At 52.3% G+C, this 16,268-nt stretch overlaps 1 protein-coding gene across 1 annotated transcript in view; it reads left to right on the plus strand.

The window, feature by feature from the left end:
* The first annotated feature begins 2,081 nt into the window (after positions 1-2,081).
* Positions 2,082-16,268, plus strand: part of LOC134564909 (protocadherin-19-like) — a 52,530-nt gene continuing 38,343 nt past the window's right edge. Inside the window, 4 exon segments of the mRNA XM_063424196.1 lie at positions 2,082-3,153; positions 3,590-3,703; positions 3,705-5,012; positions 8,621-8,948. Coding sequence (XP_063280266.1) covers positions 2,438-3,153; positions 3,590-3,703; positions 3,705-5,012; positions 8,621-8,948 — 2,466 coding nt within the window. The 5' untranslated portion in view covers positions 2,082-2,437.

Raw genomic sequence — 16,268 nt, forward strand, 5'->3', positions numbered from 1 at the left:
TGAGCCCCCCAGCGCGTCCCTGCCGCCCTCAGATGTGCGGGACCCAAATGCCAGGGGCTGATCCATCTCTGCTGCCCTTATGCACAGCAGTCTCCTGCATCCCTCTTGCTGACACCTGGCCCCAGGCCTTTCCCTGAGGTGTTGCTCTGGATCTTGGCTTGGCTCGGCTCAGCCATTGCTGCCTGTCCTGCTGTTGCTCCTTTGCATCCCAGCTGCGCTCGCTCACATGTGTCCAAGGCACAGCTCCTTTCGCTGCTTCCTGCCCATATTTCTGATCTCACTATGCCCTTTTTTGTGTTAATTTTCTATGCTTGCTGGAGCACACGTCACCTCCCAGTACAGCATCATCTGCCAAATTCATTAATGTGTAGTTTACTCCCTCTCCCCAGGTCATTAATGAGGGTATTAAATGAGAGCAGCCCTAACCTAGATCCCTGCAGTACCCCATAAACACCTCCCCCTGCTTCTAGTTACCCTTTGTTTATGATCCCTCACCCAGGTTTTCAATCCACATGGCACAGTTCAAGTCATCAGAATTATTTTTTTCATGGAAGACTTCTACAGGGCTTTGCCCCCTCATGCTGTCCCCACCTGCCACCCCTCCATGTCCCATTGCCACTCCCCCATGGGTCACAGTGACCTACACTGCTGCTTTCTGGAGAGGAGAAAGAACACCTGGCAAAGGCTTTTTCCTCTGCCGGCTTTTGTCCCACTGCGCCAGGACATGGCAGCAGAAATGGAGGGGCCCTTCATCCCTCCGATGTCCTGCGGGAAGGAGGGGGCTTCCCTCGGCTGTTCCTGGGTATTGTGTCCTTCCGTGGACGGATGGCATCTTACGGAGTGGTGTCGGTGGAGGGATGCTGTCCTGGGAGCTGGAGTCAATGGACTGATGATGTCCGGGACAGGTGTCGCTGGAGAGGTCGTGTCCCCGGACAGATGTCTCGCGGGATGGGATCACGGGGACGGTGTCTCCGAACGGATGCTGTCCCAGGGACGGTGATCGTGGATGGATGCTGTCCCTGGCGGCCGGCGGTATCCCGGTCACCCTCTACGGGCCATCCCAGCCGTGTGGGGCCCGTGGCCGGGCCGTGCCGCTCGAGGAGCCCCGCCCGGGCCGGGTGTCCCCATGTCCCGGTGCCGCCGTGCGCGGGCAGGGCCGGTGCCGCGCCCCGCGCGGCCGCGAGATGGCGCCTTTGTGCCTGGGAAGGCGCGGCGGGGCCCGACGGTGCGGCCTGCCCGGGCCGTGGTCGCGGGGCGCGGCACCGCCGACGCGTCAGTTCCCGATGCCAACCACTCAATGGGACCGGTGCCACGGCAGATGCACCGGACCTCCGCCCTGCTGCCCCTCCTGCCGCCTGACCGCTATCGACCGGCGGGCTGCGGGGGTGTTTGCCGACGGCCGCGCCGGCACTGGCACCTCTTTAACCCCGGGGAGGGGAACGGCGTCTTGGGAGGTTTCCGAGCCGCAACCCGCCGGGGCCGCTCCGCCTCACTCTCGGTGACACATTCCCCGGGCCCCTATACAGAGCACCCGGGACCCTGCGTACGGCGCGCGCGGAGACAGGAGGTAAGGCACGGGCTCACACACCTGGAAATGCTTTATTTCATTGTTAGGAGGACACGGTACCGCGGAGGTTTCTCCAGGGATCAGCACGGTGCAGCGAGCGCTGCGGGGCTGGAGCCTTCCGGGGGCGTTGGGCGGTCCCGGGCCCCTCTCCGGCTCCCGGGAACACTGCCCGGCGGGGCGGGGTCCTCCTGCCCCAGAGGGTTCAGTCTCTACTGAACGGACTTGGGGCGTCCGTAGCTTCCGGGCAGCGGGACGGGCTCAGCAACGCAGGGCACCAGGGGGAGCAGGGACAACAGGAACAACGGGCTCCCAGCTTGGACAGCGGGTCCGTCCCGTCCCGCTCCGCTCCGTGCCCACTCCACTCCCGTCCGCGCCGCTCCGCCGCTGGCCCCGCTACCCGGCCAGCGCCGCTATCCCATTGGCCGCGGCGCGGCGCGCCGGTCCCGCCCCCGAGCACCTATTGGCTGCGGCTCAGAGCTACCCGGCCCCGCACCGCCGGCCGGCGCTCCGGACTGTGGTCAGTGGCGTGCGTCCGCCGCGGCGAGCGCCGGCGGCGGCGGGCTCGGCGCGGCTCGGCACCGTACGGCTCGCCTCCTCGCTTCTCGCTTCGGTACCGCTCGGCTCAGCACCCCGCTTCTGCTCCCGCACCCGCTCGCCATGCCCGGCCCTTCCGCGGCGCCGCCGGCACGGAGCTCCTGAGCGGACGGCGTTGGCGTGTGCGCGGGGGACCGCGGCTCCGGTGCCCGCACCCGCCCGCCCGCCGCCGGGGCAGCCCGGCGGGCGCTGCCTGTATGAGCGCGGCGGGTCCCTGAGGCGCGCGGACGGCGGCCGTCGGGGCGCGGCGCGGCGGGCGGAGGGGGCGGCACGGCGATGGGGGCTCTCCCGGCTCTGCTGGGGGCCGCCTTGCTGTGGGCCGGCGTCGAGGCCCTCGTCAACCTCAAGTACTCAGTGGAGGAGGAGCAGAGGGCCGGCACGGTGATCGCCAACGTCGCCAAGGACGCCCGGGACGCCGGTTTCGTGCTGGACCCCCGGCAGCCCGCCGCCTTCCAGATGGTCTCCAACTCGGCCTCCCACTTGGTGGACATCAGCCCCGGGTCCGGGCTGCTGGTGACCAAGCAGAAGATCGACAGGGACCTGCTATGCCGACATAGCCCCAAGTGTGTCATCTCGCTGGAGGTGATGTCCAGCTCCATGGAGATCTGCGTGATCAAGCTGGAGATCAAGGACCTAAACGACAATGCGCCCAGCCTCCCCACCGACCAAATCGAGCTGGAGATCTTGGAGACAGCCAGTCCTGGCACCCGAGTGCCACTGGAGAGTGCCTATGACCCGGACTCGGGCAGCTTTGGTGTGCAGAGCTATGAGATCACCCCCAATGACCTCTTTGGGCTGGAGACCAAGACACAGGGTGATGGATCTCATTTTGCTCAGCTGGTGGTGGAGAAGAGCCTGGACCATGAGACCCAGTCCCACTACAGCTATGTGATCATGGCACTGGATGGTAGTGACCTGCCTAACTTTGGCACAGTGGAGCTCAGCATCCACGTCATCGACTCTAATGACAACAATCCTCTCTTTGAGGAGCCAACCTGTTAGCATAGGAAAACATATAACCACATGAAGGCGATCATATGCGGTTCTTTATTCAAGCGCGCGGGGACACAGGGGCATACAGTGCCCAAATCTTGTGCCCAAGAAGACAGAGTCGATTTGTGATTTTTATAGTTTCAAATTATACATATGTTAGCTAACCTCCACCCCTAGATACTGGCTATCCTATTTCTTAGTTGCTATCTTAGGTCATACCTATGCTTTACCCTGTGTTATACTTGGTTTGGTTAAAACAATGCTTCTCAATTATCTCCTGGGCTGGAGTGATACTTAAACAATAGTATGCAGCTAGTTGCAGAAGCTGACGTTTGTTCCAAGCTATCTGTAAAGTTCAGATTGTGCGTCTTCTACCTACCCCAACTACCCGCAGTTAGCTTAAACAGAAATTATTATTTTAACCCTCCACCATCAAACCTACACTGTCAGCATGCCTGAAAATACCCCTCCAGGGACACCAGTCATTTGCCTCAATGCCTCTGACCCAGATGAGGGCACCAATGGCCAGGTTCTCTACTCTTTCCACAGCTGTCTCTGAGCAGGCCCAGGAGCTCTTCCAAATTGACCCCCAGAGTGGCCTCATCACAGTGAGCAGTGCCATCGACTATGAGGAGGGTCATGTCTATGAGCTGGACGTGCAGGTCAAGGACTTGGGGCCTAACTCCATCCCCGCCCATTGCAAAGTGACCATTAGTGTCCAGGATGCCAACGACAACCAGCCCCTCATCAACCTGCTCTCTGTCAACAGTGAGCTGGTGGAGGTGAGCGAGAACGCCCTGCTGGGGTACGTCATCGCCCCGGTACGGGTCTCGGATCGTGACTCTGGGGCCAACGGGTGGGTGCAGTGCAAGCTCCTGGGCAATGTGCCTTTTCGACTCCAGGAGTACGAGAGCTTCTCCACCATCCTGGTGGATGGGCGGCTGGACCAGGAGCAGAGAGACCAGTACAACCTCACCATCCAGGCTAGGGATAATGGCATCCCTTCCCTGCAGGCCACCAAATCCTTCACTGTCAAGATCACCGATGAGAATGACAACTATCCCCATTTCTCTAAGCCCTATTACCAAGTCATTGTGCAGGAGAACAACACCCCAGGGGCCTACCTCCTCTCAGTCTTAGCCAGAGACCCTGACCTGGGCCTCAATGGCAGTGTGTCCTACCAGATCGTGCCCTCCCAAGTCAGGGACATGCCTGTTTTCACCTATGTCTTCATCAACCCCAATTCTGGAGATATCTATGCTTTGAGGTCCTTCAGTCATGAACAGACCAAGGCCTTTGAGTTCAAGGTCTTGGCAAAAGATGGGGGTAATCCTTCTCTGCAGAGCAATGCCACTGTCAGGGTGATTGTCCTGGACATCAATGACAACATGCCTATGATCACGGCCCCGCAGCTGGTCAATGGGAGGGCAGAGGTGTACATCCCCAGGAATGCGGGGATTGGCTACTTGGTGACAGTGGTCAAGGCAGATGACTATGATGAGGGTGAAAATGGCAGACTTTCCTATGAAATGGTGGAAGGAGACAGAGGATTTTTTGAGATCGACCAAGTCAATGGAGAGATAAGGACCACTAGAGCCTTTGGGGAGACTGCCAAAACAGCCTATGAGCTCATTGTGGTGGCTCATGACCATGGGAAAACATCTCTCTTGGCTTCTGCGTTGATTTTGATATACCTGTCTCCAGCCCTGGATGCCCAGGAGTCCATAGGATCTGTTAATCTCTCCTTGATTTTCATTATTGCCCTGGGGTCTATTGCAGCCATTATTTTTGTCACCATGATCTTTGTGGCAGTCAAGTGCAAAAGGGATAACAAGGAAATCAGGACCTACAACTGCAGGTAAAGATACCTTTGTTTATGTGCACCTGCAGGTCTGCTTTGATTTTTGCCATCGCAGTTAGTTTTGCATTTGCTGCTGTATACTTGGGGGTGGTGAAGAGGGGTGGATTTGCCTTAGGAACAAAATGAGGTTCCTGTCCTTGTAAGAAAATTTCTTGCAAAGCTTTAAGAAATTGTTCTCTGCGAGGAGAGCAGAGTAACAAATCGACTTAATTGGGCGGCTTGACAATCTGTTGCCACATCCCCGATTTTCTGTGCTCCATCACAAAAAGCAGGGAGAACGATTTTACAGGGGCATGGCTGGTTCCCATGGGCAGCCCACAGTCCCAGCTCAGCTCCCCGGGCTGGCAAGGGGAGAAAGCCCCCCAGCCACCGCAGCATCCCTGCAGCAGACGGTGTGAGTGGCGCGGCGGCATCCCTAAGCCTCGCTGGCCGTTCAAAGGAGCTATTGTGTGCCCGCTCCAGCTCCTGGCCACGACCAGCCATGGGGCCAAACTGCAGAGAACAGTGGCGAACTCCTCCCGGCCGCCCCCGGACCGCAGCTCCAGCACCAGGCATGGCTGGCTGGGCTGGTAGAGATGGGGCGAGGGAGGATTTTTGCAGCGCTGTGTCATTTTGCTCTGGCTGGATGAGTGCTCTGGGGTCCGAAATGCCGGAGGGGAGGTCAGCCCTGTGCCTGGAGCCGCTGAAAGGCTGATAGGGGAAATCCAGTCCCCTGAATATGTAACAGCCTGGCAATTATTGTCTCTTTTTTACTATTTTCTGTGTTACACAAGTTAGGTGACAAATGCTAACCACACATGAATATCAAGCAGATGCCATAAAAGAGCAGCTGCAATGCCTCATAAATGGTTTAATCCTGTTACTAGTGAAATAGCCATGACTTCTCCATTCCTTCGGCACTGAGTCGTTTCAGACAGGAGGGATGGAAATTAATTTTGCTCTACCTTGGAAACGCACGCTCACCCCTGGCAATTCAGTGGTGCGGGGGGATGTGCGTTCTTTAAAGTTTTATTTACGCAGAAATAATGCTGGAGAGTACCCCATTTTCACAGCGTAAAGTTCATATATAAGCCTTTTTGCTTGATGGGGGAAAAATCATCTGCAAATAAAGGTTGGTCTGTGCTGTATTATGGGATGTCTAGCTTCAAGTGAAAGCTCATAGACCAGATTTCTTGCCAGCTCGGTCCATTAAAAGAGGATAGGACCTGAACGGATAAAAATCATGTTGTGGTGGTGCCCCTAACAGCTTCTCACATACGTATGTAAGAGTCATTTCGAAAATCCCTCATCTGCCTCACGACTGTCAGAGGCTGAGACCCGCAAGGACCCTGGGCCACAGCACAGGAGAGATCCAAGTTTTTCCCTGCAGCTGCACCCACTGGACCAAGACGCCCTCCTCAGGGACCCATGCAGGAACAATGGACACTGTCACGGTTCCTGGCCGTGTTTGCAGAGGCCGTGTTTGCTTTGACTGACTGTGCTGTACCTGCTGCAGAGCCCAGACCTGCTTGCCCCAAACCTGCCTGATCTGAATGGTTGCACCTGATTCCCAGAGCAAGGGGCCTCCTCACAGTGACTCTTGGGTGCTCCCCCCACGCTGGCCAGGTGTCCCCCACTTCTGCCTGCATTGGCCGGGTGCCCCCTGCTTCTGAAATGACTATAAAAGCTTCCCCCTGCGACTCACACTTTGAGGCCCTCCCCGGCGGACGACGGATCTATTGATGCGTGCCACGAGGACTGCGAAGGTGGTCATGGTTTCCAGCATCACGAGGACTCCCGTCTGTCAGTCGGTAGCTATACCCTTTCTTTCCTCCTTTCTCTCTCTCTCTCTCTCTCTCTTTCTTTCCCTTCTTTTCTATCGCATAATTGTGTGTATCAATAAAGATACAATTGATTTTACTTGAACTAAGTTATCACTGCCTCTTTTTGCACTCTGAAATCAAAACAAACCATCACGACCATCCTTTGGCTCGTGACAACGTATAAGCCCTGAGTTTTACTGAGATGGCTTAGGGATTAATGAAGTGCGGTTTAATTAAATAATTGGTCAATAGAGAAAGGACAGCAAAATGAATGCCTGCAGGAAATAACTGGGCTCTCGCATTGCCAAACTTAAACATTTAGGTAAACAAAACAATTAAAGCTTAATCAAGCATTGTTAGATGAGTCAGCAACGTATAGATTGTTGGCACAACAGAAATCTCTGCCTTCCTCTGATTTATTTGCACACTCAGGGGGTTGCTCCGGCTGTTATCAGTGTGTCTGAGCAGGAGTCAGCTGCAGAGGTGGGGAAGCACCAGGCAGGCTCAGCAGCAGCAGTGACCATGGGGCACCCTCTTCCCATGCCTTTAGGCTTTGCAGTGCCTTGTTTTAGAGATTCTTCACAAGAACTGCTGGAGAGTCTTCAAAAAATGTGTTATGAGGCACATATGAGGGCTGTTTGACTTAGTGGCATTTTCATGCTCAGGCAATTAGCTTTCTGGAACAAGAATATTTGTCCAAGATTTGCCTTTCCAGATAAACTGTATTAGTTATTCATCCTGTTATTTCTGTTGCAGCTATTGGATTTTTTTTATGCTGTTATCATAACAAGAAGAGGAGCAAAATCCTGACTTTCAAATGTGTATTTCTGACTGTGCATAGCATTTGATGTGCTTCCCGAGGAAATACCAAGCTGCCCAGTGCTGTGCATGTGCAAATTCATGGCAGGGACTGTTGTGGTGCTCACTGTGGGAAGATGAGCCACAGTCACTATGGTGGTGGTGTTTTGCAGTAACTTTTTTCCTCTGGTGTTTTGCAGAAAGCAAACAAGGCACTTCAGTTGATTCTTTTGGCAGGTGAGGAGCAAAGAGGGAAGGAAAGGCAGAGAAAAAAACAAGCTTGCAGTAAAATAAAAAGGTCAGAAAGGATCATTTTTCTTTGCAAAACACACAGTTGTTGTTCTCTGATATGTAGAAGGTGAAAGCATTTCCCAGCAGAAGGGGATGAACGTGTCAGGGTGAGGGAGGAATGGAATTCAGTTGGAGAAAAGATCAGGTATGATCAGGAGACAGTCAAAACACCAGTGATTTAGATAAAGCATTAATAAACAAACAGCTTTTGGAATGTGAGAGAATTGAGCTTGCCAGCTAGGACTGCTTCTGGGTCTGCTTTATTTACTGCTATGGAAAATGAACTGGGAAAAAATCTGCTATTCGTTTTGAATTTTCATTATGGGGACCAAATTAAATCACTTTAAAAATCCTTATTATGCATGGAAATGAATGCAGGTACCCTTTTTAGTTCATCAATTTTAACATCTCCTTTTTTCTCTTCTGCAGGCTGGACTTTACTTCTAGTAGCTAAATATCAGCAATTACATACACTAGATCAAAACAGAAGCATTCTTCCTTCCCATTTTTTTTACATATTTGACCTGAAAACATTATACATATGAAAATAAGCTAAAGACCGTGTTGTGCCACCAGACTCAGACCATGATGTAACATGCATGACTAAGAAGCCTACATGGAGATGGGGGCCAAGCCCTCTGGGTTTCTGCATGTGTATTTAGCAGGGAAGGGTTTAGCATGCTCTCAGCTTCTCATTTTCCCTCTGTCCCCCAGAATCGCAGAGTATTCCTACGGGCATCAGAAGAAATCAAGCAAGAAGAAGAAGATCAGCAAGAATGATATTTGCCTGGTACCGCGGGATGTGGAGGAAATGGATAAAATGAATGTTGTGAGCTGTTCCTCTCTCACTTCCTCCCTCAACTACTTCAACTACCACCAGCAGACCCTGCCGCTGGGTTGCCGCCGCTCTGAGAGCACCTTCCTCAATGTTGAGAGCCAGAACAACAGGATTGCAGGCTCCAACCACATCTACCACCACACCTTCATGGGGCAGAGCCCCCAGCAGCCCGACCTCATCATCAATGGGATGCCGCTGCCGGAGGTGAGTGCGGGCAGTGTGGAATTGCATTTTATTGAAATGGTATGCTCAAGCTCACCCCCCCCAAATCCAAACCGCAACAGGGCAAGGCTCCCGCAGCGTCAGGAGCAGGGTTGTGCAGAGCTGGTGCCTGTGAGTCTGTCACTGTCAGTGCTGCCAAACAGTGCTGAGCAAACAGGCACTGCTGGCTTCTGTGTGCTGGACAGAGCACACTTGGGTGGTTTTAGTGTGCTGGACACCCCAGGGGGAGGCAGTGATGGAGGATGGGCAGGGGGGAGCAGCCAGCACTCACCTGTGGGTTCTGGGGCAGCCCTGACGTGTGGCCATGGGTGGATGTTTCATCCCCAGACACTGAAGAGACCCTCCTAAGTGCCTAGGTGGGGATGGGCCAGGCCAGGCTGTGTCCACATGTCCGGGAGGCTGGAGGTGGCTGCTTTGCAGGTGGATTTTGAGTGTGGTGATGCTCAATGGAGAAGACGCCTTCACAGGAGTTTTTTTAAAAGGCTGTTGAAAGGGGTGTTGGTGGCTGTTCCTCTGGAGGCAGCTGGCTGTGCTGGGGGTGCAGACAGTGCAGGATGCCCCATTGTGACCACCTGCACACCTGGCCCAGTGCTGTCCCTTCACTGTGCAGGACCCTGGCTGGCATGGGAGGGATGTGTGGTACCTGCCAAAGGCAGGGAAAAGGACCACTCTGATCCACACCATCCTCATCAGTTTCTTCTAATTCTTTGGCTTTCCTGTACATCACAGGCATCATTTGATGTTGCTTGTTTGTCTCTCTTTGAATTATTGTTTGATTTTAAGCAAAATAATCAAAGGTTTGTCATGTTTCCTGCTTTGAATGGAATAACAAAGCTGAAAAAGCAGCTGAAATATTTATGTCTCACTCTGTTTTGTGTTGAGTATGCTGGTGTAAATGCAAACTGCTGCTGCTGAAGGCAGTGGAGCTGCTTCAGATTCATCCTGGTGCTGCAGAGAGCTGAGCCTGGCCCTCTGCAGGGCTGTTGGAGAGGGCTGGTCCTGCTGTGGTTGTATTGGCAGAATGCTCACTGAACTCTGATGTTTGACTTCCACTGAGGCAGAACCAGCTCTGAGAGGTTGTGTACCAGTGTTGACCCATACGAGTGAGCATTGCTGTTGGCATGCTGTGGGCAGTGGTCCCTGAGAAATTCCTGAGTTCCAGGAGCAGTGTCTTTTGGAGAGGATTCTGGAGTGCATCTCTGGCTGGTGCCTTGCTACGGGCACTGGAGCAGTGGAACATCCTGTCAGCCTGTGATACACTGCCACCAGTCACAAAATCCATCACGTGCTGACATATTATCCAGAAGCATATGCTGGCAGTGGGAGGTCTCAGGTTCCAGGGAGGATGGAAGGACCATCAGGAACATCATAACTCAGCTGATAAAGTTAACAGGAAGCTGCATGCAGAAGACAGTGCTGCCTGTGCTTCTCTTGGATACAACAGCTGGGCTGAGGTTTCATGGAATGTGCCCTCCAAAGATTTCCTTGCCTTGTTCACCATCTTATGAGGGAGATGGGGTGCTTGTTTTTCCCTTTGGCTCCAGTTCGCCCCATTTTCCCATCACTTGTGCAAACCAGGGCCTCTATTAATTACATGGAAGCTGGACTGAGCAACGCAGAGCACAACCAATATGGTGAAATCATACATTCTCCCATTAATTCCCCGAAATGGCCGGTTACATACAGTTTCAGATAATTTACAGTTGCAGGTGTTTTCTAATTGGTATTCAGCGTGAAAAAGAATGCAAACAATCTCAGTTTAAGGTAGCTACCATAATTTCACTACAACTATCCTATCTAATACATACACACACCTTAATCTAAATTTTAACTGTGCCACAGGCTTATCTACTTCTACACTGGCCCAAGCCTGGGGCCCAGTTTGGGATAGCTCAGATCTCATTCCAAAATACCTTATGTCCATGTTCTCTAAGAAATTCTGCTACACTTGTGCAGGTGAGCTGTACTGTGAAGACCTGGTAGCTTGCCTGGAGAAAGAAGTTTGTGTCTTGTAGTGAGTGGCCAGAGTGTCAGTGGAACGTTTCCCCCTGGCAGGAGGGCAGCAGGCAGCTTGCCAGTCCTGCGAAGGGACTGGTGGCTCTCATGCGAGAGAAACAGGTCCTGGCAGGGATCTGCTTACTCTCTGGAGGTGCTTTTGGACAAAAGGGCAAGATCAGGTTACGGGGTGGAAAAATCCCAACTGGAAGCTCTTTGGAAGTTTACTTTAGGATGAGAATGTCAATTTTTAGCAGAACCCCAGTGTTATGCTTCCAGCTGTTGCAGAAGCTGTCTTGCTGGTGGTGTGGGTTTTATTGACTTCTAAGAATCCCAGTGACCCCTGAGGGTGAGTTGGTTCATTGATGCTAGAGTGACAGCCCTGTCCTGGCACACAGGGTGACATAGAAACTCCATAGAAGTAGTTTCCTGGGAGGAGCATGGTAGCCCTGTAATCCCTGTAGCCTGTCACTGCTGGAGCAGGTGCTGCGGTGTGATGCTGGGGCTGTGCAGGATGCTATTGGCACACCTCTGGGTGGTGAGGATTTAATAAGCACAGTCCCTGACCAGAGTTTACAGAGCCAAACCATTCCCTGCACTGCTTCCACTGGTACTTTGTCTGGGCTGGTTTGAATCTCTTCCAGTGATGAAGCAGCCGTTGTTTCCCTTGGGAGGCTTTATGAGGTGTCAGCATCAGGGAGATATCATTGCTGCTCCACCTAGGAGTGACTTTTCCTGATGGGAAAGCAAAGAATGGGTTGATAACAGATAAAATACGAGGTAAATGTGTCTCTGGTGATGTCACTTGGCATATGGTGGTTGTGGCTCAGGGTAAGCGATTGCCTCTGCACACATGCGCTGCCCCAGCAACAGTGGGTTTGTGATGCAGCTAGTCTTTAACATGAGCCTTGTTTACTTGAGCAGTCAGGAGCCTTGAAATAAAAGTCCCCAAGGATGGCTTGTTTGTGGAACTTCAAGAAATGTTTCTTCTAGTGCGGTGGCAGGTCTTGGGGCTGGGAATAACTGGGTTTGTTGGTGCTTCTCATCTTTCCCTGGTGATCCAGAAAGGATTAAAGAGTGATGTCTGTGGGGGCTGCAACCCCCCTCTGAGGATGCAAAAGAAGTTTGAGACCACCCTTAGAAGCTTTTCCCTTTGAGTGGGGCTGGGCTTGGCTGTCGGCTCTGTGTGTGCCAGGGTATGGCTGCCAAGAGAGCATCGGGAGGCAGTGGGGATATCCTGGGGTGTTCTGGCCCTGTTAGGAATCAGTGGTCCTGTGGGTGCCAGAGTGCCACTTGGGGATGCCTGCCCACAGCCTCTCAGCATCCTTGTGTCTGTAGGCAGCGATAGCAGAAAACATTTGTGAGCAGCTCTGGTGATCATGGCTGACAGTGGGAGGCTTGGCCCCTGTTAGTGTTTGGATTTGTTTTGCAGCAGGGACAGTGGGACATGTTGGAGCTGCAAGGGCATTGCTGCTCAGAGGCTTTGCCGCTGCTGCTGGGAGCTCTTTTTTATCTTCCTTCTTAGCTGGAGAAGTCAGCTTTGAAACCAAAAGGGCTTGTCAGGTTTTGCATGTATATTGCTGGGAGTTGTACCAGGAGATTAAAAATCAAAATTAATAGGAGCCATTTGGCAGCTTCCTTGATAAAAATGCGTGTTGCATTGGGGTGATGTGGAAACTGGTCTGAATGCTGAGCCTTTTAGGATCCAAGGGACATGACTTGAATGTAGAGTTGTCACCTTTGGGTAACACTTACATGCCTGGATTTTGACTTGATGGTTTAAAAAGTAAGCAGTATGTGTGTGATGGCTGTATCTGTCTTTCAGAGGCAGTTTTACATCCCAGATTTGCACCAATTTGGAGCTGATGTTTGTTTGCTGCTCCAGGATGGGAAACACCCTGGGGACAGCAGTTCACTCTATCCCCAGGTCTCCCCTGGGGCCACCATGGTTGCCAGTCTGGGGCAGGACCTGGCATGCAAGAGGTGAGGAGGTGTGACGTGGAAGTGGGAGAGCCCTCTTTGAGAGGCTGGATGTCCCAAGGTGGAATTAGCACAGAGGTCCTTGACTGACTGTCTCTGGGGGTCCAGGATGGCTCCATGGTGGCAGTGTTGGGAAGTGGCAGCACTGACATTCCACTGTAAGCAGAGTGTGGATCAGGCGTGGTCCTGCTCTAGTGCTGCTTTGGTAGGGCCCACTGGAGAAGAAGGTCAAGGTGGAGCAGCCTCTGATCCAACAGGACCCGAGTCCTCCAGGGACCCACACACCCCACAGCTCCCAGAGCCATGTCCTGTGCCGGGAGGGCTGTGGCCATCCACCGCTTTCTAAGCTGATGGCCACCATCATTAAGATGGGGAATTACTGTTTTTAGTGATAATCCTGGTCTAATCCTCCAACCTTGATACACTCCTGCATAATCCTCACTCACACTGATGTAGTTGGGGCTCCTTGTGGCTGCAGGGATTATTTGAGGGAGCAACAGTTGCAGGATAAGGCCCCGTTGGTTTCAGATCTGCTTTGTACTACATGGAAAGCATTCTCCTCACTGTGGGAAATGGTTTTCTAAGCACAATAGAGCAATTTTCATTTCAGGCAGCATCGGCAGCTTTTGCTCTGGCTATCTGGCAGTGTTAAGTAAAGCACATTTCTACAACACACAAAGATTTTTGTTTTGTAAGAAATGAAATCAGTGTGGTGGTTTCTCTTTCTCTGTCATTTCTCTACTTGTCAATTCTTTCTTCCCCTCCAGCTTATCCTCCTCTTCTCAACTAGCCTTAAAAAGCCCCCAAAGTGTCTGTTATAATCACATTTTGTGTGTTACAACCAGAATGAATGTATTCACTTTAATATGCTGGGTTTGAGGAAATTAGTTTCTGTCTGGTATAACAGACAATTTGTTATAAACCATGACATTTAGAAGTGAAGGGCCTTGCTTTAGTGCAGCACTTGGGAAACGTCATGATATATAATTGGAAGGGATTTGGCTTGCTTCTGAGTAATACTGTGTATAGAGCAGGGGAAAAGGGAAAAAAAGGAGATGATTTCCAACCCAGAGAAAGTTTGCTTTGTTGAGACAGGCCAGGCTGATGAAATGAGGCTTTATAGCTGAGACCTGGCTAGACCGGGGGCTAGAGCTACGTGAGTCCAGACCAATATGGTGTTCAAGCACGTACTCCTGTTTATTTCCCGAGATGGCGGGTTATATACAGAGTGAGTCATTTACATTTAGCAGGTGCACTGTGATAGGCAGTGGAAATACAGAAGTATGTAAACAATCCAGGGTTAAGGTAGCTACGGAGATTTAGTGCCATTACTTCTATGCTGTAAGTGTCCATACCTTAACACATTCCTAGTACCAGATAAGTTTATCTGCTACTATGTATGCTGAACGTGCGAGGCCTACTAGGCTCAGGCCTGAGGCCTGGTCTGAGGCCCAGCTGGGATAGCTCTGCCTTATAAGTCATCCTGTTCCTGCTACAAGGCTGTCGTGGTTGGGGGGGAGGTGAATTTTTCCAGGGAGATGTGGGCAGTCCAATCAGTGATCAGCTTTTCTGCTAGCACCTGGATTGGTCACTCGGAGGTTTGGACACACCTCTGAGGACACAAAGAGTTAAAAGCAGGAGTCTGGGGGGCTCGGCCTCTTTTCGGATCCTGGTTTCAGCAGAGGGACGTGTCAGGCCTCCTTCCCCTGCCCGGCCACGAGGCTGGGTGGGGGAGGGGAAACACGTGGTCGGCTCAGGTAAGCCGGAGCCCCCCCGGGGGGGGAGAAGAGAAGGGACAGAACTGGAACTGAGCTGCCCCGTCCAGGATGGAGGGGTGGAAAACTGTGGAAGTGCCTTCTGTGTGTGCTCACCCCCCTCCTCCCCCCCCAAACTCCGGGAGAAGGTGCCCAGCCACGTGGGGGTTTGCGGAGCCTGGGAGTGCCTCCGCCTGCAGCACCCTGCTGAGAAGAAACTGTTAACCCTTGCTTGGTAGAAAGAAACTTTTCTTAGACATTGATTCTCATGACTGGTGGTTTTCGGAGAGAGGGAAGCGGCCTGGGACCGAGATGATAAAGCATGATTGGAAGGAACTCGATGGAAGAATGAGAGGAGTAGCCTTTTGAGCCGGACTTTTCTTGCATAATGTCAGCCATGGACTGAACTTAAGTCTCTTTTGAACATAAACTGCATTTTGGGTGGATGCAGCTGCCCCTGCTTTTGCTACAGTGACTGGCACTTTGAAGAGGAGCGAGCAGAGAAAAGAGGGGGAGGGTGAGGTGGCACCCTCTGCCCTCAGGGCAGACCTGCTCCTGGAACCCTGGCCCCTGAGTAAAAAGGGGAGAGCTTGGCATGCAAGTATCCTTAAAAGAGCCCTGTATGCAGTTTTCAGCCTGTGGACAGCGGTGAGAGCGCTGGACATAGGAAAAAGAGAGTGTCACCCTGGCAGACCTCTCTGGGCGGTGCCACGGGTGACATGGGAACACATAAGGGGTGGACCCGTGTTTTCTGAGGAACAGTCTGTGGTGCGAGAGAGACTCCTCTCTCCCTTGCTGAATTGAAGATTAGTTTGTTTTTGAGTGGTGATTGTTTGATCTAAAACCCAAGGGTTGGTCTGTGAAGAGTGATGGGTGGGGAGGTAGAAACTGGGAGAAGAAATGTTCTAAGAAGTTTTTATTTCTGTTTCTGTGTGTGTTTAAGAGTATTTCTGTCCCTGTTCTTATGTAATTAATAAAGTTTTGGTGGTTTTTTTTTTTGTTTTCAAGATTTAAGCCTGCTCTGCTCTGTTCCTGATCACATCCCACAGGAGTTGTTAGAGAAAAAACATATATTCATGGGTGCACTAACATCTGGCCAGTGCTAACCCATGACAAAGGCTTATTTTCAGGAGTGATAATAATTAAAGCATTATCAGAGATGATGTTCGACTAGTGGGAAGACTGACTTTGCAGGCAGCATTGCCAGTCTTGTTTTCTCCTTGAGAGGTCACTGTAACTCAGCACTTTTTTGTGCCTGCAACGTGATGCACACCATGACTGGTAAGTGCAGGTCACTGCTCTGCTCATGCCTTCCCGTGCCTGAGCAGCCCTGGCTGGGAGCCAGCCCCAGCCTTTATCCTGCAGGAGCCCCCCAAACAGGAGTGATGCTCTCAGCTTTAGACATCCACTGGTTATCCCCTCCATGAGGCTGGCTCCTGGTCCCTGCCTGGGCAGCCAGCATCACTCTGCATTGCCAGGGACCAGAGCTGGTGGGGTGGGGACCCCCAAACCTCCCTGTCTGCTGTCCCTGCTCACTCCAAATCCCACCAGATTTCTCAGCTTAACTACTCCC

This window comes from Prinia subflava, assembly GCF_021018805.1.
Source record: "Prinia subflava isolate CZ2003 ecotype Zambia chromosome W unlocalized genomic scaffold, Cam_Psub_1.2 scaffold_22_NEW, whole genome shotgun sequence".
Lineage (NCBI taxonomy): Eukaryota > Metazoa > Chordata > Aves > Passeriformes > Cisticolidae > Prinia > Prinia subflava.